This window comes from Cervus canadensis, chromosome 13 (genome assembly GCF_019320065.1).
Source record: "Cervus canadensis isolate Bull #8, Minnesota chromosome 13, ASM1932006v1, whole genome shotgun sequence".
NCBI classification, from domain to species: Eukaryota; Metazoa; Chordata; class Mammalia; order Artiodactyla; family Cervidae; genus Cervus; species Cervus canadensis.
The window spans coordinates 7076686-7104301 of NC_057398.1; the positions used below are offsets into that span (position 1 = coordinate 7076686).

The 27616-nt window shown below is 49.4% G+C and overlaps 2 protein-coding genes across 9 annotated transcripts; one reads left to right on the forward strand and one right to left on the reverse strand.

Annotated features, from left to right (window-relative positions):
* The first annotated feature begins 1756 nt into the window (after nt 1–1756).
* TRAF3IP3 (TRAF3 interacting protein 3) lies at nt 1757–25013 on the forward strand. 5 transcript variants are annotated; one of them, XM_043486240.1, is made up of 16 exons: nt 1757–1921; nt 5635–6039; nt 7967–8114; nt 8259–8322; nt 8581–8605; nt 8861–8890; nt 8978–9073; nt 15552–15623; nt 17866–18006; nt 18128–18265; nt 19420–19555; nt 20371–20433; nt 21947–22006; nt 23113–23249; nt 24016–24129; nt 24734–25013. In XM_043486240.1, exons 2-16 carry the CDS (start codon nt 5695–5697, stop codon nt 24824–24826), a joined length of 1662 nt encoding a protein of 553 aa, XP_043342175.1. In that variant the 5' UTR covers nt 1757–1921; nt 5635–5694; the 3' UTR covers nt 24827–25013. The 5 variants fall into 5 exon arrangements, with proteins under 5 accessions (XP_043342175.1, XP_043342174.1, XP_043342176.1 ...); XM_043486241.1 differs by having other exon boundaries at nt 1773–1921; nt 5369–6039; XM_043486239.1 differs by lacking the exon at nt 21947–22006 and having other exon boundaries at nt 1763–1921.
* C13H1orf74 (chromosome 13 C1orf74 homolog) lies at nt 25002–27196 on the reverse strand. Of its 4 annotated transcripts, XM_043486252.1 has the most exons (3): nt 26981–27196; nt 26372–26516; nt 25002–26096 (listed from the first exon to the last, which is right to left on the reverse strand). In XM_043486252.1, exon 3 carries the CDS (start codon nt 25999–26001, stop codon nt 25210–25212), a length of 792 nt encoding a protein of 263 aa, XP_043342187.1. In that variant the 5' UTR covers nt 26002–26096; nt 26372–26516; nt 26981–27196; the 3' UTR covers nt 25002–25209. The 4 variants fall into 4 exon arrangements, with proteins under 4 accessions (XP_043342187.1, XP_043342185.1, XP_043342184.1 ...); XM_043486250.1 differs by lacking the exon at nt 26372–26516 and having other exon boundaries at nt 26897–27196; XM_043486249.1 differs by having other exon boundaries at nt 25002–26516; nt 26897–27196.
* Between the last annotated feature and the right edge of the window lie 420 nt (nt 27197–27616).

A 27616-nucleotide genomic window follows, 5' to 3' on the forward strand; every position in this document is an offset into this window, starting at 1 on the left:
GGTAGCCACTCCCTTCTCCAGGGGATCTTCCCGACCCAGGGATCGAACCCAGGGCTCCTGCATTGCAGGCAGATTCTTTATCATCTGAGCCACTAGGGAAGCCCATCCCATTGCATGCATAGCCCTAAGAGATTTCAATCTTCATACTCATTTCTTTCTGACTTCCAGTGGAACCCAAATAGCTGGCCCACAGGAACTCCCATTGCCATCGTCTGTCCTCTCTTATGTTCGTTCTTATGCCCTAAAATCCCAGAACCCTCTCACATTTCTACACCCACAACACTCTCTTATCCTGCCGCCTTGGGCTCCTCAACCCCTCTGTCCTCACTCCCATCTCCATGGGTCAGTCTTCAGGCACAGGATCTCAGGCTGTTGTCTCTCATCCGGAGGAAATGTCGTTTGCCTTCAGTCTTGTTGCTTGAGAATCCATCCTCGGCACATTTCCCTTCTACTCCTTGTTCTTTTTCCCCTCAGAGAATGGAGGCAGTAGTAGGGAACCAAGGAGACTGTGACACAGTCCCAACGTGTTAATGATTGTTATCTTATCACAGCTGTTTAAAAGGCTCATTACGTGCCTTGCATGTGAAGTCTTGGACTTCATGGGAGCCACATAAATCATCCATTCAGACACTGAATGGACCATTCAGACAAGGTGAATTGCACAAGGCTACAAAGCTACTCAGTTAACTTGTCCCAAGCCGGTCCCCTCTCCATCATCTTACCCTGAACTTCTTGGGAATTTCCTGATTATTGCATTTGTAATAGTTCCTTTTTAAGGCACAGACAAATTCCTTTTAGTTTTCCCCCAAATTTCCTAGTTCAGGGGACTAGGAAATTCTCATTGATTCTGCCTGCTATTTCTCCCTTTATCCCCCAATCAATCAACCACCATCTTTTCACCTTCCCCCATCCCCTGGCCCCGATCCCATTGCTTCAGAAAGGAGCAAATTCAGAGCTGGCCTCATTTCAGAGTTCTGCAGAAATACCAGTACTTTAGAGGAGCAGAACCTCTTTATGATACCAAGATGGAGAAGAGATAACTAAAAGGAAGAGAAAATCCTTACACAGAAAACTACCTGATACAGATAAAAACCTACACTGGGAACCTCTCTTATGGATGAAAAAGGCCTTTTTTCCCCCTTTGTAGAAGCTACAAGGTTTGAATCCTTTTATTAATTTGCTTTAATTGGAGTATAATTGCTTTAGTGTTGTGCTAGTTTCTGCTGTACTAACCAACGTGAACCAGCTCTATGTATACATACATTCTCTCCGCCTTGAGGCTCCCTCCCCACCCCAGGCCTCCATCCCACCCCTCTAAGTCATCACAGAGCACCAAGCTGAGCTTCCTGTGCTTTATAGCAGGTTCCCACTAGCTACCTATTTTACATTTGGTAGTGTGAATATATATATATCTCCCACTTTGTCAATTCGTCCCACCCTCTCCTTTCCGCACTGTGTCCACAAGTTGTTCTTTATGTCTGTATCTCTATTCCAGCCCTGCAAGTTGCAAGGTTTGAATCGGACCCAGAGACTCATCTTTGTCTAATCCTGGAAAGGGAATTTTGATGTGAAACTGTCCGAGAGTTCAGACCAACCTAATAGGAAGAGAAAGGGCGGTTGGGGTGCCCACCGGTGGGAGGAGCTCCTGAGCTCGGCCCTGGAGGCCTCAAGGGTTTAGGGGCCCCTCCGATCGTGCCAGAGAGCAAGAGAGAGGAACTGGGGAGAGCAAGTATTGTGGCTTTGTCTGTTTCCTGTTTCAGCAAGGCTGCTGTGCAAAAAGAAAGACAGTACCAGGAAGGGAAATGCTCGGGGGGCCCCGAGCCCTGGACTGAGATCTTGCCCCTTTGGAGAACACAGCCGAGACCTGCCCAGGAGCTGGGATGCTTTCCTGAGCTGCTGGGGTTGGAGCCTGGAACCTCAGGTAACTGAGAAGGAGGAGGCTTCTGCATCCAGGTTGGGGACCTCCGACTCTGGGGTGGGGCAGAAGACGCTGTGTCTGCCAGTTTCCCCGGGCTGAAGGGGGAGACACCGTCCTATCCGGTGGTTTGAGTGCTGGGGGTGGGGAACCAGGGAAGTGGCCCGTGTTGGTCTCCAGAGGCCCAGCTCCCAGTGTCCTCTGCTCCATCCGTTAGATGAGACGAGCCGAGAGTCAGACGACTAGGGATACAGGCTCCCGGGGATGGGCCATTCATTTCACAGCTCCCTGCCCCACAGGGACCCCATAGCACCCAGCTGCCTTCCCAGCGGCATGGGTGCAGGCCCTTTGCTCCTAGCTCGTGCTGAGAGCTCTGGACTAGGAAGGTCTGACCATTCATTCATGCAAGAGGCCACTCATCACACATGCAGCCGGGAAGTAGGAGCCAAGACCGGGAAAGGCAGCGACAAAGCCCTGTTCAGTGAGGGCAGCATCCTGACATCCCCAGTGGCACTGAGGACAGCCCCCCTGAGCTAGTACCACGTCTTCCCAGAGCTCCAGCTGAGGGCTGTCAAGCTGCCAAGGGCTGCCCGGGCAATGGCCCAGTGACCTTGCTTTGAACCACACGGGGACCAGTTCCTTTTATCTCCCACAGCCCATCTCTGTCAGTCAGCCGTCCACATGGCTTCTTATGTTTAGAGCAAATTAGTTGAGACCTCCCAGAAAGCTGGGATGATTCTACTCAGCTGTGCCACACCAAATCCCCCCGCTGTGAGAGACTGGGGTCTGGGAGGGTCTCCTTCTTCCCTGAGCAGCCTCTTCTACTGCCACCCCCAGCTTGGGCGACAGGTGCCGACGTCTGCCCCCCAGGAAGTAGAGCGAGGCAGCCACGTGTTTCAACGGACCAGTGCAGACAAAGCCCGCACACTTATCTGCCCCCCACAGCCCTCTGCTCTTCACGGCCGGAGGCGGCAGGAATGTTCTCCACAGTCTCCTCTATGAAGCCTGAGGGATAACCTGGAACCATGCAGGGAGGGGATCTAGCGCCCCACCTTTTAGAGGTGGGAGGCAGGCAGGCCGCACACCGGTTCCTTACTCACTCTCCTTTGCCTTTCTGCCGGGCCTGAGATGGTGGCTGTTTCCAGACCACAAGGCAGCCCTTTCTCCCTGTAGCCCACACCCAGAAGTCAGATGAACAGAGCAACAGTTAAATATGGTCTCAACCCGGGACCAGCATCCCTTCTGGGGGGTAAACAGTACCCCTCAAAGAGGAAGGGGGCGGGGGGATTAGAGGACTGGGCATTCTGGGTCCTGGAGTGCTAGCTTAGCTTGGAACCTCTGTCTTATAGCACTGAGTCTTCAATATCCAAGATCAGGAGGATGGGAGTAATAATAATGTCATTATAAAAAGCTAACATTTATTGTGTGTTACATCCCTGATGCTTACATGCATTTTCTCTTTAAGCCTCATAACCTTAGGAGGCAGGTTCCCACTTTACAGAGACAATCAGTAGCTTTTCAAAAGCACATGGGTGGTCGGCGGCAGGGCCAGGACAGGAGTCCACACAGTCTGAGTCCATGGCCAGGGGTCCTCGCCTCCCCCATCTATGGCAGAATAACCACAGCCTATGGCCTGGGACACCACAAGCATAGCTTCTGAACATGGAGTTTAGCTGCATATCCATTCATTCATAATTTAATAGGAATGGGCCTCTCAGATCCTTTCCTAAGTTTAAAATGGGAAAGTGCCAGGTGAGAAGTGAAGGGGACCCTGCAGAATAGGAGCGAGGAGACAGGGGAGAGGCCCCCAGGGACGGGACGAGCGGACGGGCACTGACAGCCTCACCATTCTGCCTGGGGTCAGCACTGCCCGAGACCAGAGGATGCCCACTCCACTGGAGAGTCAGGCACCGGAAAGCGGGCAGGGCCTGACCATGAAAGACCTACTCAGGGTGTGAGCCTGCCCCACCCATGACCCCCAAGAAGGAATGGCATGATCCCAGAGAGAGAGCAAGAATCCTGCAGAAAGTTCCAGACTGAGCCAGGAGGCGCAGGGAAGCGCCAATGATAAGGGCAGAGAGGCTGCTACCTGTTGAGTCTGTTTGACCTATAAAAAGACCCAAGGGGCCAGAGCAGGCAAATGCCTGCGGGCTGAGGCTGAGGAACCCTTCTCTGACCTACGACGCAGGAACTAGGCTCCCAGGACGGTGGGGAGTGAGGCTGTGGATGGATAGAAGCAGCAGCTGTAAGGGGAAGTCCCTCTCCCTTCATGAGTCTCTGGACTGCCTCCGGGGACCAGTGGAGACAGGGACCAGAATTTCCAGGGCTCAGAATTCAGCTCAGCCAAAGTGAAAGTCACTCAGTCGTGTCCAACCCTTTGCAACCCCACAGACTATACAGTCCATGAAATTAATTCTTCAGGCCAGAATACTGGAGTGGGTAGACATTTCCTTCTCCAGGGGGATCTTCCCAACCCAGGGATCGAACCCAGGTCTCCCACGTTGGAGGTGGATTCTTTACCAGCTGAGCCACCAGGGAAGCCCTCAGTCCAGCTCCAATTTAGCCAAGCTACCAGAGGGTTCTAGGAGAACAGACAAAGTTGCACAAGGTAGACGAGGGAGAGTAGGAAAGAGACAGCAGGGCACAGAGAAGGAAGAAGGGGCGAGGGCTGGGGGTGATGTGAGTCAGCAGGTAAGGTCATGTAAAGGCACAACTAGTGTGGCCTCTACACCAAGCCTGCTTCCCTGGGGACTTCTGGTTACTGAGTTTGTTTCTTTACTTTTGTTTCATTTTTGAAACACAGCCTCATCTAGGAATAGCCCATCTGGTTGCTGGTTTTGATGACACAATCTGGCTCTGGGCTAAGGAAAGCAGACATGCCACCACATTTAGCCCTAACAGGGAGGTGATCCTAAAAAGCAAAGGAACCCTCTGCTCAGAGAGATACTGAGCTGAAAGCTCTGAGATGGCTTTTGGCCAGTAACGCACAGGTGCTCAGCCAATACGGATTTGGGTTGATCTGAACCTGAGGGTCAGAGCTCAGTTTATTGGGCCAGGAGTGGATTGTCAAGGGACTGATGTCAGGACCCCATGACTGGAGGCAATAGTGCGAGGTTTCCCTCCTAAACCACACCCAGAACCAGGCTCACGAGCCAGCTGCTAAAGGCTAAGCAGAGGGCAGTGGGTGCTGCTTATGGACTGGCTGCACCTTGCAGGGTCTGGCTGTCCGTCCAGGCCTCGAGAAAAGTCACTCGCCTATTAGTACTTTAGTAACTAGGCCAAGAGAGCATAAAGATGCTGGCCTTCCTTTTAGACTGGGGAAGAGGGAGCCAATTTAACTGCTTCTCTAGACGTTCCTGGAAAAGGCACACGTCCGCATCTGCCATCCAAAGGGCTATAGGCTTTTAGTGATTTTTATCCATTATTTCTCACGTTCCCCTAACTTGGAGGCAGGCTGAGATGTTCGGTCAAGGAAGAACTGGCAGCCAGAGGAATCTCGCCACTTTACAGAAGGGGAGGCACAGGCCGGAGAAGAGCAGAGATTAGTCGAGAGACTGGACCCAGAAGTCCTGAATCCCCGCGTGACACCATCCCCGCCTCAGTTTTCAACCCACATGTATGGGACACAGTGCTATTTCTGCCCCCTCATCTAGAGAGGTGGTCATTTTTCTGCCCATCTCCTGACCCCTCCCCTTTGCCTCCCTCTTGGCACTGGGCAGACCCGGGCAGCTATTCCAGGAACTGGAAGCCAAGCAACAACAGGTGCTCGGGAGGTCATCATGATCGGCCCAGACCCCAGGCCTGCCCCTGGCTTGGCCCGGTGGGCTGAGAGCTACGAGGCTAAGAGCGAGCGCCGGCAGGAGACCCGTGAGAGCCGCCGCTGCCGCCCCAACGTGACCACTTGCCGCCTTGTGGGGAAGGCCCCGAGGACCCAGCAGAGGGAACAGCTCCGGAGAGCACGCCAGCAGCAGTTTTTCAGACGGAGGAACCTGGAGGTGGAGGAGAAAGGCGAGGCACAGAGCCCGCTGGCCAGGGAGCCAGGCCCCTCCAGGAGGACAGACCAGGCCGCTGACCTCAAGGAGCCCTTGTCTTGGGCCAACAGGATCTCTTCCCCGAGACAGCAGGTGGGCCATGTCGAGGGACACACTGCCCTGGAGCAGGTGGGCTGTGAGCCCTGGGTGGGCTCGAGGTCACTGAAAAGTGATTCAAATGAAGTCCCTCCTTCCTCAGTCATCATAGAGTCTCCCTTAGCCAGTTACTTGTTCAGATATTTTTCTTCTTGTGTTTTTTTTTGGGGGGGGGGGCGGGGGGGGCTTGTTTACCTACTTTTTATTGTTGTTTTGCACTTGCCTTTTAGGAAAGAGAAAAATAATTTTAAAACAATTCCACAGCTAATTCCTAGTATTCGTTCCGATTCAGTCTATCTAGATATATCTTCTACAGCATTCATTCATCATCGTTCAACAAACATTCACTGAATGCTTATTGTGGGCCAGGGACACAAGCCAGATCTTCTTAATGTCCCCCTTGAATCACACACACACACACACACACACACACACACACACATTTCTTGTCTCCACTCTTCTATAAGGCAGCTGCATCACCCACCTTCTCTCGGGCCATCCCAATTCAACTAACTTTGCTCACCGAAGGCCGTGTCTGGTCCAGGAAACCTTAGCTGCCCTAGCTTCTTCAGACCACCTCTGCTCTCCGTGGTCCTTATGAGGCTATAAGTCCTCGAAGATTGTGTAACTCTTAGAGGGCCCATCAGTCTGGCCTGGGAAGGAGCAGTGTTGACAAAAAAAAACAAGGGTATGTTGAAATGAGCTCAGCCAGCAAACCATCTGTGTCTTCCTATCCATGCTGTGAGCATGTGGACAGTGGGGACGGGTCCTCTAACGTCCCTGGAAGTGCCTGATATTGTCCTGTCCCCAGAATAGGTGTTCTATCAGGCTTTCTTAGCCGATGCATCTGTTATCCACCACAGGAGGTGCTGTTCAGAAAAACAATCCTTGAGCCCAACTGTAAAAGAAAACCAACGGTGTACTTTCTAAGGCAAGAAGCTTTATGAATGATTTGGTGGAAAAAAAATAATTTTAAGGAGAAAAAATAAATAAATAAACACACAGTTGCCTAAAGAACTCCTCCTGAACCTGTCAGTTATGTAAGGCTTATTGAGATTTAATCTGCATGACTAGCTGCCATAGGCATTTCTTAGCCTTTTCGTGTTAATTACAAACATAGAATTTTTTTCGTTTTTAGTTTGTAAGACGAAAATATTTACAAAGCAGACTAATTGTGACGACTGCTACACATTCCTCCCTGTTGCTGCCTACTTTATCTTCTCTTCACGCGACCGTCAGCCATCTTCCAGCTGGCACTGAGAGGAAGGCAGTCTTCTTCCCTGAGAGGAAGGCAGTCTCCTTAGAATATGGAAGGCACCCTGGCGACCATCTGCTCCAAACTCATCACTACACAGACAGGAGACGGAGACCAAGGAAAGGCAGGACCTGACCCTGGTCCCCCTCATTCCCTCCTCAGACCAGTTCTCTTTCCACGGTGTCATGTTGGCTGTGTAAGGGGCTGGGATCATGGACTTGAGAGAGAGGGACCTGGTAGCTCAGATGGTAAAGAATCTACCTGCAATGCGGGAGACCCGGGTTCAATCCCTGGGTCGAGAAGAACCCCTGGAGAAGGACATGGCTACCCACTCCAGTATTCTTGCCTGGAGAATCCCATGGACTGAGGAGTCCATGGAGTCGCAAAGAGTCAGACACGACCGAGTGACTAAGACTTTACACTTTTAACTGGACACCAGTCCCGCTCCCCATCTGCCTGGCCTGAGGAGGACCTGATCCCACCAGCCAGGACCAGGGAGGGCAGGAGCAGGGGGAAGCTTGGGGCTGTGAAGTCTAGAATTAGTTCCTTTGGTGTTCTGGACCCGAAACTTCATCGCTGGCTCATCTTTCTGCAGTCAGCCGGAGAACCCTGTTCGAAGACGCTCTGTCTAGGCTCTCAGCAACACGCCCTTCCCCACTTGCTTTCCAGGAGTCAGGGACCAGTTCCAAGGTCTTTGCAACCCAAAACCATCCTCCTTCAGGCACCTGGAGGGATCCAGCTGACCACCTCACCACCCAGGCTGGTGACCTTCCACCACAGGCCTCTCCCATCAAGAAGGCATCCAAACACCACCGTGGTAAGATTCCCTTCCTCACTGGGGCCTGCAGAGAATCCTGCCATGACTGTCTCAGCTCGCTGGCCGTGGAGAGTCCCTACCCCTCCCCACTTCCCTCACTGCCTCTCCTGTGCCTCCTGAATCACCTTATCCCCTCCCTCTCAGGCACTCAGACAAAGGCAGGAGAAACACAGGCAACAATCAAGAATGATGCCAGTCAGCAAACCAAGTGAGTACCTTTCATGTTCCTGGCCCCAGCTCCCCCACAGCCCATCCATTCCTCTCTTCTGAGCTTTCACTTGAATACCCTCCCCCAGAATGTGGAGTGGAACCCAAGGAACTTCCACATCCATCTTAATTAAGAAAAAGGAGGGCCTTTCCCACCATATTGGCTCTCCAGAAGAGATGAGAGAAGGAATCAATACCCTGCCTCCAGACATGCCTGTTTCTTTGATCCACTGCCATTTTTGTTTTTCTTCTCTTCCAGTTATGGAGTTGCAGTTCTAGATAAGGTAAGAAAATCCTCATGGTGGAAGTGTAGAATCACATAGCATCTAATCTCCTCCAAGCTCTGGAATTCATTGGTAAACTCAGCTGGGATGGATGGGGCGTCCTCTCCCTGGATGAGCATAAACAAGGAAGCCTGGAGGGACCCTGAGTCCAGGAAGAAAATTCACTTAGCACAAGCCAATCCTGGCTCGGGTTCCATGTTCTAGGACTTCGGGGAAGCCACAATCTTCTTAAACACCCTTTTTCTTTCTCTCTAGGAAATCATCCAGCTTTCTGAGTACCTCAAAGTAAGTAGCATGAACTCTCCCCTTAGCTCCTCCATCTGTCTGCTCTCCTCCAGGTTAATTTTAACCCACTTGCATTTTGCCCCTCAGGAGGCCCTACAAAGGGAGCTGGTTCTAAAACAGAAAATGGTGATTCTCCAAGACCTACTGTCTACCTTGATTCAGGCCTCTGACAGCACTTGGAAGGTAAGGGAAACCTTTGTTTGAACAGAGCTCAGTGGCTTCTACATGTGCCCCATCTTGTTCATCTTTCCATACCATTGCAGCAAGAGAAGGAGCTTTCTCACTACGGAAGAGGCACAAGGTAGGGTTAAATATCCAACATGTCACAGTAGATATATGGGAGAGCTTGGCTGAATCCAGGGTCATCAGCTGAGGACCATGTTGCCACTCACCCAGGGAAGACCCAGAATCAAAAAGGGCAAGAATTTCCTTTTTTTAATTTGTTGGAAGAAAAATAATGTCTCAATTACAGTTCCTGTTACTGACTGTGGTAAATATCAACTATTTTTGTATGGAATTCATATCAATATTAACTTTCAGCCACCATGCACCTAACTTTTCGCCCCAGACATGAATGTGAAAGCAGGAAGGGACTTAGAGATTATCTAGTCTAATTTTCTCATTTTGCCCCTGAGGAAACTGTCAGGGAAGTCAGGTGACTTGCTAAAGTCACAGTGCTGGTCAGAGGCAGAACTGGAACTACATTCAGACCTCCTGATTTTAGTTCATTCGTTCAACAAATATTCACAGATCATGTTCCCTGCACTGAGCACTGGAAATAATGAGATTAATCAGACAGGGTTCCTGCTTTTAGAAAGCTTGTGGTTTTCTCAGGGAGACAGATGCCTAAACAGTGAAGCGATATGAGAAATAAAAGAAGAGTTTTCAGGATATAGTAGAATACAGGGGAGAACCAGGTAATTATTTATATTTCAAGGCATTGACTATCCATATAGTATTTTCCAGGCAAATGTGACAACAACTATATTCTGGGCAGGGGATACAGCACAGGCAAAGAACCAGAGGCATGATATAGTCTCCAGCTTTTTATCATCATGACCCCTTTAAATTCTTTAAAAAATTATTAACATCCAGGGGCTTCCCTGGTGGTCCACTGGACTCTGCTTTTCCAGTGAAAAAGGGTACAGTTTCAAAACCTGGTTGGGGAGCTAAGACCCCACATGTAGCGCTATTATTGAAAAATAATATTATAATCCAAAGAAATTTTATATTTACCATTTAGAAGTAAAAACAGGAATTTTAAAATGTGCAGTAAGTTTAAAATAACAGTAGACAGATTACATGGGAACTTAAATTATATATTGTTTGAAAAATATTTTTAAGCAGTGAGAGAAGTGGCACTGCTTTATGCTTTTGCAAATCTTTTTAATGTCTGAAGACAGCGAGATCCTCATGTTTGCCTCTGCATTCGATCTGTTGTTAATACATTGTTTTGCTGAACTATGTGAGGAAAATCTAACCTTACACAGAAATACAGCTGGAAAAGGGAAGACCTTGCAGATCCTGGATTCCCGGGGGTCCTTGGACCCCACACTGAAATTCCTAGACTGCAGTGTTCAAGCAGCTTGATGCCACCAGAGCAGAAAGCCACAGGCGCACAGACAGAACACACAGCCGCACAGGCCTCTGTGAACGTCTGAGCGTCCGCGTATACGGCTGTGCTTAGAAAGCCATCCCACCGGGGACAGGAAGGCGTGGGACAAAAGCACGAAGCCTGCAGTGATGTCAGAGAGATTTCCAAGGCTCAGCCCGCCCTGTTCCCATTGATCATTGTACCTGGATTTGGGTATCTACATTCAGGGATCCCGCTGCTTGAGGAAGTGGTTTTCATAGCATAGTTCCCTGAGACAGACAGCTGTGCACGCCAGGTGCTTTCCGGGGCTGACCTAAACGAGACTGTCTCATTCATTTATTCCACAGACGTCTGATAAGTCCCGACTATGTGCTGAGGCGGGTGCGGCAGGCACAGAAGGCAGTAGACTTCCCACAGCAGCCAGGAAGAGACAGACAAGTCATCAGTAAACCTAACTCCAGCGTGCTGAAGCTGTAACAGCACTTTCTACAAAGGGACCCAGGCAGAAGAGAAGGGGGGGATTCTTCCGCCTGTGGCAGAACAGGGTAGGCACCAGAGGCAAGGGACCACTTATCTGTGTCTAGAAGGGCTGAGGAGGAGTTTACCGGGACAGAGTGAAAGTCGCTCAGCCGTGTCCAACTCTTTCCAACCCCATGGACTACACAGTCCCTGGAATTCTCCAGGCTAGAATACTGGAGTGGGGAGCCGTTCCCCTCTCCAGGGGATCTTCCCAGCCCAGAGAATCAAACCCGGGTCTCCTGCATTGCAGGCCAATTCTTTACCAGCTGCGCCACCAGGGAAGCCCAACCAGACAGAAGCAGGAATGATGAAGGGGGAGAGAAAGCAGAAAGGACAAGGGTGCTTACCACAAAGCAATCTAAATGACTACTGGCCTGGGAGTAACAGAGGGTGGGGCAGGGCCAGTGTGACGGAAATGAAGGGATCCTGTCAGAGGAGCTTCAAAGACAGGACCTCAGAGAGGTCTCTAATACTATGGCTCTTAAATATTTTCTGCTGAGTAGGCTATGTCGAACTTAAATAGTCATGGATTCCCTTTTAAAGCACAAGTGTGTGTGTGCGTATCATGAGAATGCACAGCACCCCAGTCTAACACTGCTGCAGGCAGTAAGCAGGGTAGCAATGGGACGTGCTTGCCTCAGGTCTGAAGTCCTACACTTAGCAACGTCCAGCCCGTCCTGAGAAGGAGCTTGTCCAGTAGCTGTGGAGCTGTGCTCGCTTAGCAGCGTATGTACTAGGGATTTCCCCTGCAGGTCCGGTGGTTAAGACTTTGTGCTGCTAAGGCAGGGGGGCAAGGGTTCGATCCCTGGTCAGGGAAGCAAGACCCCACATGGCCAATAAATAAATAAGTAACACAGCCGCGGAACTGAGTTGAAAGCAATGGATCAGCTCTGCATTTTAAAAGGTTCTCTGACAACAGTGAGCACTCGGGCTCCCAGTGGGTGCAGGGGTGGGGAAAGCTCTCCTAATATCCTAGGTAGGACACAACCAGAGCTTGGAGGTGGGGAGGATTTATTGCGAGACATCTCCAGGCAGACAGGAGAGCAGTTTCTGCTCCACTCCACTCCAGCAGCAGGGGAGGGTGCAGGGGTTCCTCCGGGGCTGTGGTTTACTCCCTCCTTCCTCCCCAACTAATACTCACTCTTCTTGTCTTCCTCCTCCCCACCAACCCTCAGCTTCCTGTTTTTAAGAAAAATCATCTCAGATTTTTCAGTTAACTGTTCTTGCTTCCCCCCAAACAATTCACCCCACTTCTTCAGCAGGACAGTCTCAGACTGCAGTACTGGGGAAAAGTAATGGGAAGAGTGTGGCCAGAACAGGGACTCCGACTTTGGGCTTTGTTCGGGCCTTCGTTTCCATTTGGCCTCCCTAATTTAAATGCCCAGCTTCACAGGCAGCTCCCTCTAGTGCCTCCAGCCTCCAAACTGATGCTGGGCCTTTTGGATGCGACAGGCCCTGGGGCACTGCAGAGACTCCTGAGCTGGGCCCAAGCTTCAAAGCAGAAATGATTCAGGCGGTAGAGAAAGCGAGCCCTCAGTATTGGGCAATACAGACCCGAAGCAGGACACGCTTGGGCTTTAAGTTCTGCAAAGTGAAACTGAGATCTTCAGATGACAGTGCAGCAGGGGATTGGCCCTAAGCAACCTCTGCTAGAACACAGAGACGAGAAGTGGGCTGGTGCTTCTGCGGTGAGGTGGTGGTATTTCTGGAGAGCAGGGCAGAGGCAGGGGAAGCCAAGCAGAAGCAGCAGGACCTGAAGCCCTCAGACCGACACCAGGTGTGTATGGCCTCCGCCTCGTTCCCTTTTACAACAGAGGCTATTCTGCTCTCTGAAACTCGGGTTCCTGGGGTGCAAGGCCCACAAGTGGCCCGTGAAAAGTGCTTTTTCCCCTGTACTGTTACCACTGGGCTTCGTACAGGGAGACTTAGGGCTTGGACCAGGAAACTGCACGGCCCATTTGCAACAACTTGGCTGTAACTTTCCTGCCTGACTTGGGGAGTCTAGGAAGGCGGAGCTGCGGGTCAGAGATGTGTTCAAACCTCAGACTTGGGTGGCCCTTCATCCCCACCGAAGGGGCTAGCCTGAATTGTCTTCTATTGCAACATGAATGGAAAAGTAATCTGGGGTGCGGCTAACATAAAAAAACAACTGGAAGAGGCAAAAAGATTGGATTAAAACCATACTAAGGAAGGAGAAAGGAGCTACCCAGAAAGAGTAGGAGCCTGGGGGAAATGTGAGAATACTGCCACGGACTTGTTTTCTTCCCAAACTACTGCGAGATAAACCTTCAAGCTCAGTGGGTTTGATTGCATTCTGCATAGTAAGAGTTTGTTGTTGCTCAGTCCCTCAGCTGTGTCTGACTCTTTGCGATCCCATGGACTGCAGCACGCCAGGCTTCCCCGTCCTTCACTGTCTCTCAGAGTTTGCACAAACTCATGTCCACTGGGTAGAGGAAAACAGTCTGATGACCTGAAGTGCGGAGGAGGAGCTGGGGTGCTGGGCAGAGGGAGTCGATTTCAGGACCCTGGGATTAACAGGGCCTGTTAATCAACAGGCCACTAAGGGGAGTAACTCTTCCCAGTCCCTCCAAAGCCAGGAACAGTGGAAGTCTTTGTCCATCTCTTTTATTGGTCCCAAAGCCCTGTGGTTTATTGTAGATGCCAAATCCCTGACTCTCAGCTCTCACACGAGACATTACGAAAAACATTAATAGCAGAAGGCAGTTTGAAAAATTATTTTTGGCAAAGCCTTTTTGCTTTTGCAAGACCCAGCTGAGGAATACAGGAAGCAAAAGAGGGGGGGCACCCCTTGGCTCCCTGGGTTAGAGGAATCAGCCAAAAGATCAAAACAGGAGCTGTGAGATACCACTTCCTGCCTCCCCCAGGTGCCCCGAAACTCACTGAGGAGAACAGACCACAAAACAGTCTCCTGTGGCCGTTACAGACCAAAAATGTTACAAGAGTTGGAAACGGCCAAGACCCACGACTGAGGGGCCTTGGCGACTCAGGCCTGAGGAGAAATGTAATTTCTAGACCTCACAAGTGTCCCACAGGGCCTGGCTGGAACAGCCCAGGGAAAGGCTATGAAAACCAGTTACCACTAACGAGACCCACAGCCTTTTCTCTGGGAAATTGGCATCTACGGCATGCCTCCTCTTCCATCTACACACACACACACACACACACACACACACACACACACACACACCCTTACACACACACACACACACACACAGACACACACAACCTTAAATCATACTCAGGGCTGGAAAACCAAAATCCCTACCTGGGGACAAGGGAGCCATCTACAGGTGGGAAAAAGAACAAAGCAACAAGGAAGTTGTTCACTGCTGGGCAGAAATACTGAAAAACAGAAACAGGTAACAGGCCTTCCCGCCTGCCTTTCTCCACGCTCGCCCTTGAGATTAGCATCCCTCTTGGTGTGTCCAAAACGCCACCAGACAGACCCAGCTCGTGAATAAATAAAATGTGGCTTTCTGGGAATTCCTCTTACCATCGCAACCACACACGCATACAAAACCTGCCCTAACACCCTTCCTCCCTTTCCTGCTTTCTTGAAAGAATTTCTCATCTTCAGTTGTGTGTGTGTGTGTGTGTGTGTGTGTGTGTGTGTGTGTATGTGTGTGTGGGTGTGGGTGTGTGTGTGTGTGGCCAGGAGGGGACAGTATTCATCTGCTAGGGCTGCTATAACAAAATATCACAGACTGGGTGGCTTTCCCAACAGGAATGTGTTTTTCCACAGTTCTGGAGGCTGCAAGTGTTAGAGTAAGCTGTCAGCAGGGCTGGTTTCTTCCGAGGCCTCTCTCCTTGGCCTGCAGATGGAGGCCGTGTCCTCACATGGCCTGCCCTCCGTGCATCCTGATGTTCGAATCTCCTCTTTTTATGAGGACACCAGTCATACTGGATGTGGGCCCACCCTAATGACCTCATTTTAACTGAATTACCTCTTTAAGGACCTTGTCTCCAAATACAGTCACCTTCTGAGGTACTGGGGGTTAGGATGTCAACATATGAATGCTGGGGGGTGGGGGTGGGGGATAGGAGCACACAATTCAGACCATGTCGGGGGTAAGGGAGGGAATGCATGTTCCCCCCCGGGAGGAGAGACCCCTTTAGTCTTCCTGGCCTTTAGAAGTAAAGGTCCGTGTACTAGACTGAGAGGAGGTGAGGAGCAGAGGTGCCTAGACAGACAAGGGAGAGAAGTGATGAGAGAAGATGAGGGGAGCTTGGAATCTACCCTTCAAATGGGCCCCTGCAATGACACCCTGAGCCCTGTGACAGGAAACTCTGAGGTACACAGGTGACTTTGGGGAACAGTCTGATCCTTCCTTCACCTATTCCAGAGAAAGAGGAAAAGATGCTCTTCTTTCCAAACATCCCTTGCCATCTTTCGCCCCCACCCCCCACCCCACCTTCTAAAGGAGCTGTCCCACTGTTTATTATAGGCAGTAGGCTGGGAATACGCAGCAAAAGTCTCTGCGTGCTATATTTTGGCCCAAACTCACTAACTCATCCCATTTGTTCCAGGGCCAGCTTAATGAAGAGAAACTGAAGGGCAAACTGAGATCCTTAGAAAACCAGCTGTACGCCTGTACCCAGGTAAGCATTCCAGAGGACACCTCTAGCCCAGGAGCCTGAAATTAAGGGAGACAATGCTTGAACCTCAGGCCTACTCTAGAAACGTCACCTGCTAGAGATTAATGCACGCATCCTATTCACCCAGTTCTGGCCTTTACCATTTTCACTTTGGTCTCCAATTCACTCTCTCTATCCTCCTCTCCCTTTCTCCCGGTGCCCTTCGCTTTGCACCCGGGAAAGGAAGCCCAGTACCAGCACTTTGCCAGCTCCAGGAAAACCTTGCAAATACCTGGAAAAGCAGTGAGAGGCCCTTGGTAAAGATTAGCTTATCTGGGTAGCACGTCACAGGCCCTAACTTTAGAAGAGATGAATTAGATATGACAGTGAAGTCTCACAAAATGATTTTCATCCCACGGGCAACTTCCATCTAGCACCAATCCCTGGGAGAGAAGTAAAAGACTGTGACTCCTGGCTTTCTGTGGCATTGTTATCCAGCCTCAGCAATCTCTTGATTGCCCTGCTCTTGGACTATATGAGACAGAAAAAAAAAATCAGTTTTCACACTCGAGAAATGATAGATTTCTGACAGGTAGGAAAATAAGAGAATGAGGTGGACTAGCTAGACTGCTCCCACTTGATGTTTGGAAAATAAGGTGGCCATGTAGTTAGAATTTTTCAGGGGAACACGGTTTATCTAGTCTGTAAGTTTGCTGATTCACAGCTTTCATTTTTTCCAGCATGACCTTCTTTGTCAGACTCTTAAGTAAATAATGCCAAACAAGCTCGTAAGAGACTGACATACAATCCAGGAAGCTCGTCTGCTCATTTTCAACGGGGAATAAAGCTGGCCAGTGACCAGCACGGTTACGTCCAATAACCTGGACATAGGATCTCAATCAATAACTCCTGTTTCTAGCTTCTAATGACAATTCCAAGAAAAGACCCACTCAATATTTAAATCCAAATTTTCAGATAATTCCAAAGCTAAATGGAAATGATTTCATGATGAACTCTAAATCTGCATTATCTAGACTATCTCTTACCCAGTTGGGTAACCCGGAGTCAACAGTAAAAGCTTCTGGCTTTCCCAAAATCACAGGGCATAAAAATGAAAGGCATGGGAAGGCAAGTGAATTTGCAAAGCTGCTCTGCTCTGCTTTTTTATCTTGAAGCCAGGAGAAATTTTTAAAATGCTAGGGTATTAATTTTTAAAACTTGAGATTACTGAAGATTGTTCAGATCGCTGAAGCTATATCAACAATTTTATTTTTTTTTAAATGCTCTCTGCCTCAAAGGAGTTTACAATCCCTTAAAGGAGGCAAATAAGTCAACAGATTAGAAATGTCGATACTATGTGAACACCAATAAAACTACCTAATCCATAAAGAGCTGGGGGATAGACATGGTAGGTCAAGTTTGTCAGAGTTTTTATGATTCTTGGGCTGAGTCTTGAGCATAAGCAGAAGTTAACCAGGTGGAAAGGGTGGGTCAGGATACTCTAAGCAGAAGCTTTATGGGCAAAAGCACAGACTGAGAAGCGCAGTGCTTAGGGGACCTACAAGCAGCTCAGCTTGGCTGGAGCAGCATGGAATGAAAAGTCAAGGCTTGTAAGTAAGAGCCAGGCCAGGGAGTTTGAACTTGAACCCTAGAACACTGGAAACCAATGAGAGATTGAAGCAGGCTGTGACATGATCAGATAGAAGGTGTCGAAAGAAACCTCTAGCTGCAGGACTGAAAAGAGTTTGAAGGGAGGCAAGACTTGAAGATGGGGAGACTATATAACCCAAACAATAGTATTACTAGAGTCTGAACTAAGGAGGTGGCAGTCGATAGAGGATACAGGCATGAGCTGTTAGAGAGGCTGACTTGACAAAGCCTGATAACCAACTGATTCCTTGGAGAAGGTGAGAGAGAAATCAAGGATGACTCCCTGCTTTCGGGTTTGGAGACTGGGTAGAGGATGCTGCTGCTCACCGACATAGGAGCAGGTTCAAAAAGATGATTTCCTCTGGGAAACGCTGGATGCCAAGTGCCTGTGGAAGGCCCCAGGGAGAATGCTCAGCGTTCCCGGAGCAGTTCATCATCCCCACTCACTTCTCACGTCACCTGAGGGACTCTCTTCCAGCCTGGAAGGCAGTCCACCAGATTACTGACATCTCTGCCTTGTGGGCAAGGACCTATTTCTTTTCACTTCTGTATCCCTGCTTAGGGTTTGGAACACATTAGCTCCATGTGTCTTTGTTGAATTGCATCCAATTTACAGAAATACTCCCCTTGGGGAATGAAAAAGGTGCTATTAGAGATGGAAGACCAGAAAAACAGCTATGAGCAGAAGGCCAAGGAATCACTGCAGAAGGTGCTGGAGGAGAAGATGAGCGCAGAACAGCAACTGCAGAACACACAGGTGTGGGGACGCTCCGTGATCCTTGAGGCTGGGAGCCCTGGGGTGGTCGGACCGCAAGGGAGCCGTCGGCATGAGTCCCTGGGACCCCCGACGCACCTCCCTCTCCTCTGGTCTCCCCCAGCGGTCCCTGGCTCTAGCCGAGCAGAAGTGTGAAGAGTGGAAGAGCCAGTATGAGGCTCTGAAGGAGGACTGGCGGACCCTGGGCACTCAGCACAGAGAGCTGGAGAGCCAGCTCCACGTGCTTCAGTCCAAACTGCAGGTACCAGGCCCTGGGAGTAGGGAGGTGGGAGGGAAGGCAGGATTTAGGGGAGGGAGGTACTGACAGCCGGGATGAGAGAAGATCCTGCTCAGCTGGGAGCCCCAAATCTGAGTTTAGCGAGGATGTCTACACTGCTCATGCAAATAACCTAAGTGTTCAGTGGAATGACAGCATCCAAATGCAAAGGGCTGGACTGGAACATTTGTCAGCCTACTGCCACACCCAACCCACTCTCTGTACCCCATCCCGGGAGGGCATCCAGTTCAGAAATGCCCACTATTGGCACAGAACAAAAGTCACCAGTTTACTTAAAGGTTGAGTATCAACTCACACATCTTGCCAATGTGTTTTTCAAATCATAATAGTGGATTCTTGGCCTCCTCAAGGGTTTCACCACTTCCAACCTATGTTACCTCGGAGAAGTTAACTAACCACCTAAGCCTCGGTTTCCACATCTGTAAAATAAAGATAATGATAGTACTCTATCATAAGACTATTATGAGGATTAAGTGAGGTAATCCATGCAAAGCACTTAGCACAATGCCTTGCACATACAAGCCCTCAATAAACATCAGCTGTTGTTTTTCGTCAATTTTACTTAGTTGGTTTGGAATTCTGAGGACCCACCTTTACTGAAGCAGGGATCTAGGCAACCTATTTGATAAGAGACAACAAGTGAATCGTCTTATCACAGGAGAGAACCTCGCTGGCCACTGCATTCACTGTTCTCTTCCTCAAATCACCTACAAGCAAACTCTCATGAACTCCCTTTCCTTTTCAACCTTAATTCTTTGTGAAAAATGAGCCTACCCCCTCTGCCTTGAAAAAATCGATAGCGTGAGAATGAAAAGTAAAGACTGAGTGAAGTCGTCTAGAAAAGCAATGATTTGGTATTCCTGAATTTACCCAAAGGAATTTACCCAAAGGAATCCCCTGTGAATATCAAAAATCTAATCCCTTATTGGTTGTTAAGCATGAGGAATAGAGCAAACTGAAGAATTTTAAAACTCTTCCCATTTTTCCACTTCCCTCAGGCTCCCTCTATCTCTGTTACTCTACAATTTCCTACAGTTTTCTTCTTCCTTGGGACCTGCCCGCACCTCCACCCTAGCTAGCGCTGACCCGCCCGTGTCTGCCCCTCCCCCTCCCACCAGGGAGCAGACAGCAGGGACTCACAGATGAAGCAGGCCCTACGGCTTCTGGAGAGTGAGCACCAAGAGCTGCAGGCCAGGATCGAATGCCTGCAGGAGGACAGAGACCTGTGCAGCTCGGGCACCCAGCACCTGCAAGGTACCCGTCCCCTTGGAGGCCTCTGGGAGCCCAGAGAGAGGGGGCTGGGTGGAAAGGGGTCAGTCTTTCATTTGTTTGTTTGGTTGACTTGGCGATTTCATTTTACTCTGAGAAAAAGGCAGGGCTGTTTTAATCATCCAAGACCAAGACAGAAAGGATCCAGCCTATCCCTCTAAGCCAGAGCACAGTTACTCCCATAGCAGTCACGTGCCAAGACGGCATTCCTAATTTAAAGGGAAAGGGCAGCAGAAACACCAAGCATAGAGGTGTCCCAGTCACGGCCCCCGTCAGCTGAGAGGGGACCAAATTACATACACACGCTGCTGTGTTGGCCTCAGTTACTCTTCTGCAGCCCCACAGACTGCAGCCCACCAGGCTCCTCCGTCCATGGGGTTCTCCAGGCAAGAACACTGGAGCAGGGGAGGCGGGGAACAAAAAGAATATTGGAGCAGGTTGCCATTTCCTACTCTGGTACTGTTCCAGACAATACTAGGAATGTTCTGACCCAGAGATCGAGTTGGCATCTCTTGTATCTCCTGCACTGGCAGGCGGATTCTCTACCACTGAGCCACTTGGAAAACCCTATATACACACACAACCCTTAACTCAGCCCACTGTTGATCCAGATGAAATGCAAGGTAGTAGGGTTCTGGTTTACCTCTTCAGAACTGGGACAAGCAGAAAAAGAGCAACTTCCACTTGACACTGGTCAGAGGCCGTGGGCTAGACAGCATCTGTTACTAATTTCTAGCCTCAGGGGTGAGCGCTTTAAGTCTTAGGTTCTTCTATTTTGGTTTGTTTTATTTCATTGTCAGATCAACTAAAGAGGTCAGAGGAGGAGAAACTCGCCCTGGTGACCAAAGTACAGCAGCTGCAGAGTAAGTCCCTTTCCAGATTCTGAAAGTAGCACAGGTGGCTTTTTGGCGTTCTCGGGGCTCCTGTCCCACAAAAGGCATCCAGAGGAGCGATGGGAAGCCCAGTCCTTGGCATATCCTCTACCTCTGCTTGTTCAGACCCTCTTCTTGGGCAGTGAGGTCACTGACAGCTCTTCACAAGTTCCACATTAGCCTCTGGCGTGTTTCATTTGTTTCTACTTTTCTCCTCCACGCCCACAGCCATCACCTGCATTTCCCCCAGAACTGCAGGCTTCAAGAAGTGTCTTCTAAGGTAGTTTTTATTTTATACATTCTAGTTTATCATGTACGTTTGTCACACAGACCTGTCACTAGGAATGGTTCAGAAAATAAGCTCATACTACATGTCTGCTTCACAGTTACATGTGAGGCCAAAGAGGAAAAGGGGTGTTTCCAAAGAAAAGCTGGCAAGTTTTGAAATGCTAGAGGACCCGATACAATGAACAGCTCTGCTGGCTGCCGCCCACCTTAACCTCTGACAGAGACATTTCATGCAGATAGCAATGAGTATAAAAAGAACCAGGCAGCCACAGGGGTACGGGAGAAAGAACACCAGCAGAAGCCCGGCTCCTACACAGCCAGGGCCGAATGGGCATGTCACTTCAAAACCATGCCTTTATTTATTCGGTACTTATTTACTGAGCCCCTACCAAGTGCAGGCACCAAGATACACACTGAGGATACGGCAGTGAACAGAACTGGCCTGGTTTCCTTCCTAGTGAAGCTGACATTCTAAACAGACACTATGCTGAAGTATGGAGTTTCTATGAACAAATACGCCTCAAGTATTAACAACTGTGACAGAGGAAAAAATACAGCAGGTTAAAGAGAAAACAGTTGCTATTTCACACAGGGTCAACTGGGAATGTCCTTCTTCTAGGGTGACATTTACGCAGACTTAAAGGTACACGGTAGGAAGAGATAGAAGGATGGTGTTTTCATAACAAAGCACCACAAGCTGGGTGACTTAAAGAACAGACATCGGTTTTCTCATAGCTCTAGAGGCTGGGAGCCTCAGATTAAGGTGGCAGGCAGGGTTGGTTCCTTCTGAGGGCTCTGGGGGAAGAATCCATTCTAGACTGCTTTCCTTGGCTTGAATAAGGGAAATGGCCTTCTTCTCTGTCCGAGAAGATGGAGATGGCTGTCTTCTCCATCTCTTCACGTGTCTTCCATCTGTCCACATCTGTGTCCAAATTTCCCCTTCCTGTAAGGACACTAGTCATGTTAAAATAAGACTCTAATGTCCTATTTTAACTTATTACCTCTACAAAGAACCTATCTCCAAACAGGGTCACATTCTGAAGTACTGGAACTCAAGGTTTCAACATAAGTATTTGGGGTGGGGGGGTGACACAATTCAACCAACCACAAATGGGAACATAGTAATTAAGGTTCTCAGCAAAGTTCTGAAAAGATACTCTGCAGGAAAGATACTCTTGACCGCTAGCACAGACAAGTTTCTTATGTTTTCCAACAGGTCTGCTTCAGAACCAATCCTTACAGCTTCAAGAACAGGAGAAACTCTTAACAAAGAAAGGTCAGCAAATTTATATCCACAAATTCTAAGATATTGCTCTTTCCTTGCCCTCCTAGAGGCAGAGGGATGGACTACATGACCCCATGTGAGGGACTCTTAGGTCAGGGAGCAAAAGGAGCACTTTAAGGACTCATCACTGGCTCTGAGAACACTTTAGCTAGCTAACCTCCTATCCTGAGAGGTATATAAACTATGGAAAAGATTTCTACTCCCTCTGAAAACATACGTCTGTATTGAACATTTCAATAAATTGATTTTGAACTCAGGATTTTATGTCAATTTTTACCCTTGACTTTCCAAACCACATCCAGCTCCCCAGGTAGAAACCATGTCACATCCAACAGTCACCTCACTCTCAGCCCTCAAGTCCGCTGCCTCAGCTTCCTGAGGACTCACCACACATCTGGAGGGGCGACAGCGCCTCCCGCACTCCCTGCATGTGGCCGTTTGTTTTCTCACCACAATCACTGGGTAAAACATAAAGCGAGAATGATGATGCCCACGTAGGACGGGTAAGAAAATGAAGGTAAATGAAGGTAGCTGGTCGTACAAATTAAGGCTACAGCTAGGACAACAATCCAGAATTTCTGACTCCCAGTCCAGGGCTCTCTCATCACCAAGATGCAGACTGCCAAGGGGCCGATCAACTAGCTTTAACTACATGAAGATGAATTCTAGGTTATGATTGCCATTCTCACCATTTTGAAACAAGGACAGAAATGGAAAATGGAAAATGGACAGGAAAATGGAGTTATACTGAAGCATCCAGCAAACCCACCAGACTAAAAGATGTGACATGCAACCAAAGAAACTAAATAAGCATTTTCTAAAAGTATCTGGCATTAAGCAGGACTAACAATACAGAGAAAAGATACCAACCTTGCCCTCAAGGGGCTCCAATTCCACTCTCTGTCCAGGCTGAGCAGGCTCCCAATGAGAGTTCTTTAGAAATCAGAGAACTGCCAGCCACGCAGTGTGGCCAGGGACAGGCTCTTCCTTGCTCCCCCCAGTCCTTTTCCCTCTCCCCCAAAGGGTGCTCTCAGTGTCAGGACCCTTCCTCAGAGGTGTGGGCCTCACTGTCACTGAGAATCTGGCTGCTTTTTTAGATGAGGCTTTGCCTGTGAGGAGCCCAAAGCCCTCCCATAACGAAGTGGAGCCTGAGGGTCCAGGGAAGGAGCAAGACTTGGATTTCAGAGATGAGCTCCAGAAGAAAACTCTGCAGCTCCTGGCCAAGGAAGAGGAGGTGAGGTGGTGACCTCAGACAGGAGGGACTCATCCTCCAGTGACAGGGAAACTGCTGGGAGTCAGACAGACAGAGCTGAAGTTGTGATCAGATGCCTGTAGGTATTCATTTGCCTGTATAAAAACGTCTTCACTCTCAACTTAGCTTGTCAATCTTTTCCTTCTTTATACCAATCTTTATTCAAGGTTTTATTAAAGAGTTACCTTTCAGAAAGTCAACCTAAACTCAAACTCATTTAATAAATCATTAACTCCTCAAACTCTGTTGTACAATGAGTATCTTAAAACTTTATACAGAGTCTTTTAAATAACAAAACTCTTCCTACCTACATACTCACAAAATACATATGTCCGGAAGTATTCACATGCAACTAGCTCCCCACAAAGAGGCTTGCACTAAGATCACTTCCAGGTCATCTGCGCTGTAGGAACTTCCCTTTTGTGTCCCCATTTACAAAGCACTTGCACATAACAACTGTCACACAAAAGCACTTACACATATAATACATAATATTATAATATGTATTATATATGACATATACAGTATGCATTACACTTCATGTAAAATATGCATTTAAACGAACACATGGATAAGCTAGGCGAGACTGTCGAAAGGCAAACTGAAAGTCTGAGAAAGGCTGGGAAGGGAGGCTGGCGGGAAAAATGACCGATGAATGGCAGGGTAGCTTACACAGGGCCCTCTGCCCTCCCGGGGCCCTGCCCCGCCAGAACCGTGGTGACGACCTCGGTGGTGTTCTCGCCCACAGTGCCGAGAGCTGCATTCGGAACTAGACAACCTCAGCGACGAGTACCTCTCCTGCCTGCGTAAGCTGCAGCACTGTCGGGAAGAGCTCAGCCAGAGCCGACAGCCGCCCCCCAGAGTAAGAGTCTAACCTCCCACAGAGCCCGGGATGATGGCGGGGTGCTTCCTCCCTCCGCCAAAACTTGCCCATAAAATTGCCCAGCCCGCGCCAACATCTGACCAGCCTGCTCCGTTCAGCTTGGTTTATACTGTACTGACAGCATAGCAACCATGAAAAGAAACACTGGCTCATGCCTCCAAACCTGATTTTCATGGAACTCTGGAGCCTCAAGGGAAAAACTTACTACTGGCTAAAGTATGAAATGGTGTACTTTCAGTCTATTTTGAGCGTAGTGGCAAGAACAGAGTGAAGAAAGCGAAAGGAATATTAACAGAGAATAATATGATTTTGCTCAAATATTTTCCACTTTTGATTCCTATCAGCTTTTAAGTACTTGGCCCCTGCTGGCTGTGGTTTGCTGGGCCAGTGACCTTTGGTAAAGTGATTTTATCCCAAGACAGGTGGCAAAGTGACAGAGATAGTGATATAAAAAGCTTTCTCTCCTCCACCAACCCAAGGTTTTCAACTGGGCTAGAAGGGGAAGGAGGAAGATTATTTTTGCCTGTATCTTCTCTGACCAACCCACGGCCTCTTTCTCTTTTCTCCCCCTCCCTCCTCACAGAGGCAATGTGGCCAGTGGCTCCTGATGCTGATGGCGCTGACTGCTATTGCAGTGGCAGTGATGCTGGCCAATAAGGACAGCCTGATGCTCTAACTGGTGACCGCTGCCCTGGGTGAAAATCAGAAACAAGAAACTCAGTTTAAAAGAAGAAATGAAAAAACTCAGGTTTGGGTACTTCAAGGTCTGGGTTTTCCCAACGCAACTAAGATTTTTGACTTACTATTTTTTTAACCTGCTGTAAAAATAAACAAATAAATTTCACCTGATGGTCTGTCCCGAAGAACTCTGTTTATTCCTGAAGCATCCTGGTCTATTCTCCCTAGTCCAGTTCAGCACAGAAATGACAAATGGATTACAGTATTCTTCCCTAGTGTCCTCGAGATACTCGCAATTGGCACTTGAAATGATTCCTATTTGCCATCCCTGACCTAGAGCTGATCATTTACCAAGCACCTTCCACACAGGAAAAGTTAAAGTCAGAGAGCCACTGCCGGCAGTGTGACTATCTCAGAGGAGATGCTGAGGTCAGCAAAGTCATTTTGAGTCCTACATCGAGTTCTAAGGTCCTTCTCCCAAGTATTTAGAATGTCCCTCAAGGACAGGAACAGGCTCTCCGGCACACTAAAGGAATACAGCAAGACTGGTGGCTGACAGCACAGCCATGAGATCCGGGCAGTGAACACTCGTAGTGGAGTCTGGGCTAAACAGTTGTCCTCTCCTTGGTTCACATCAAAAGTATAGGGGACAGGATAGCCCAGGAGGATCCCAAACACAGTACAGAGATTCCAGGCCGAGGAACACAGTCTGCCGCAGGAGATTGACAGGGATCGGTCCCTCTGCAGCCCCTGCAAATGTGTGATGATCTCCGCCACAAAGGCCTTCAAATCCTGCAGCTGGTCCAGGGAGCAGACGGAAGGGTAAGGTTGAGAGCCAGAAACATCCACAAACGCTATGCTCCCAAGCAGCACCTGCTCCAAGTGCCGACGCACATGCTCGGGATGGACAATCAGGCTGTTCTCTGCAATCTCGAGGACGTGCAGTCCCTGGGTCGGGAAGCCCAGGCCCCGCAGCTCCTCCAGGTAGCTCTGGAGCTCGGCTGCCCCTGCAGAGCCGCAATCATACAGCAGAGCTGGCTTCAGTCCCCTGGCCACAGCCAGCACCTCTCCAGCGAGATGAAGGCAGACGGCTCTGGGAGGGCCCCGTCTCTTTCCCATGCCCAGGGTCTGCTGAGCAGCTTCCACCAGGAGCTGAGGACTTGGTGTTGACATGCGATCTGGTAGCAACAGTAAGCAGGGCCTCTTTAACTAGTCACAGTTCCCTCCCCTGGGCTGCTTCCCTGACCTCCAGACACTTGAAGAAGGGCCTAAAAACAAACCAGGGGATTATTAACACCAGCCAGTGATACGGCAGGAAACCTGCCAACAGCTTTTCCTAAAGTCTTACAGCATCTTCCAGAGGTCATTTTCCCCTCTGCTTTGGAATGCTAACCCCACCCAGACAAGACAGGGTCACCAATGCCACTTGATTTACTCGTTGACTTAAGTCTCTATCAGTCCCAAATTCCTGTGTCTTTCTGGCCTATGGTTAGATTTATATTCTCCCTAGCGTCCATCCTAAGTTTGACTTGTTGTAACTTACTTTCTCTGCTTCAAACTTAAGGGAGCTTAGGGCAGAGAAGAGAGAGAACAGATCTGAGAAAAATTCTGCCTTCTGAGCAAAGTTCTGGGTTTCAAAGGCACTCTTTTTCATTTCCAACTCCTCCTTCTCTTCCAGCCAAGAAAAGCTGTAAGAAAAACAATCTAATTAAACTAATACACACTAGAATGTGGCCTACCAACCATCTCGCTGTGTGCCTGCTACATCCCGTCTACTCTTTTGACGCCATGGACTGTAGCCCGCCAGGTTCCTCTGTGCATGGGATTCTCCAGACAAGAATACTGGAGTGGGTTGCCCTGCCTTCCTCCAGGGAGTCTTCTCCCCCCAGGGATCAAACCCGCGTCTCCTGCATTGGCAGCCAACTGGGAAGCCACCAAACATCTCACAGAGACATAAAAGTAAACAAATGAAACCAGCTAGAATTGCAAGAAGGTTGTAATTTAACTTCTGACGGTCCTGCCTTCTCCTACTAAAGGATATCTTCGGGCTCCGGGACGATGGGCTCACCTCAACCCCCACGCCTTTTCGTGAACGTAGCATCCTGACTTGTTAAATGAGGCAGAGTTGTCTCTCACACATACTGATACCTACGTTCTTCTACTTCCGCTGCAGGCTCGCGGGCTCAGGAACTCCTTCCAGTTTCCTGCCCCTTGGCAGGAAGACCGTGAGGACCGAACCCTCAGCAGCAACAACAGTGGAAAATCCTCTCAGCATGGGTAAGTCCTTCACTGCCTAAGGGGCCGAGTCGGCGAAGTCAGCCTACTGCGCATGCCCAACACAACCCCAGTTCCGCCCCCTTCCGTGACGTCACCCAGTCGGCTCCCGCGCCTCGCGTTAGAACCAGCCGGCCGGAAGTGTGGGCGCCTGAGGCCCAGCCCTTTCCGGCCAGAGAGGCGTTGGCCCCACCCGTCAGCGTAGGAACGGAAAGGGGAGGAGTGGAAGAAAGCGGGCGGGTGAAGCTGGTCGTCCGTTGCGTGTCCCAGCGCTCCGCCGCTTCCCCACCTTGTGTATTATTAAGTCCAGTGTCCCACCTGACCCGGAGGACAGAAGCAGAGCACGCGACGCCGGAACACCGTTTGATTTGTTTCTGGAGAAGTTCACTTTCCTCTCCAAACGAAACCTCTCAAGATTAGCGACGTGCTTCACAGATCTTCACTTGTAGGTGGTGCTGCACGGCTGGTTTTCACTTTGACCTGCCTAAGCCCTGAATCTGAAAGGCTGAATTCC

Coding starts and splice junctions, on each gene's coding strand:
- C13H1orf74 (XM_043486252.1), bottom strand. CDS start 26,001: ATGTCAACACCAAGTCCTCAGCTCCTGGTGGAAGCTGCTCAGCAGACC.
- TRAF3IP3 (XM_043486240.1), top strand. CDS start 5,695: ATGATCGGCCCAGACCCCAGGCCTGCCCCTGGCTTGGCCCGGTGGGCT. Junction 6,040..7,966: donor TCTCTTCCCCGAGACAGCAG/GTGGGCCATGTC, acceptor CTTGCTTTCCAG/GAGTCAGGGACCAGTTCCAA. Junction 8,891..8,977: donor AGCTTTCTGAGTACCTCAAA/GTAAGTAGCATG, acceptor TTTGCCCCTCAG/GAGGCCCTACAAAGGGAGCT.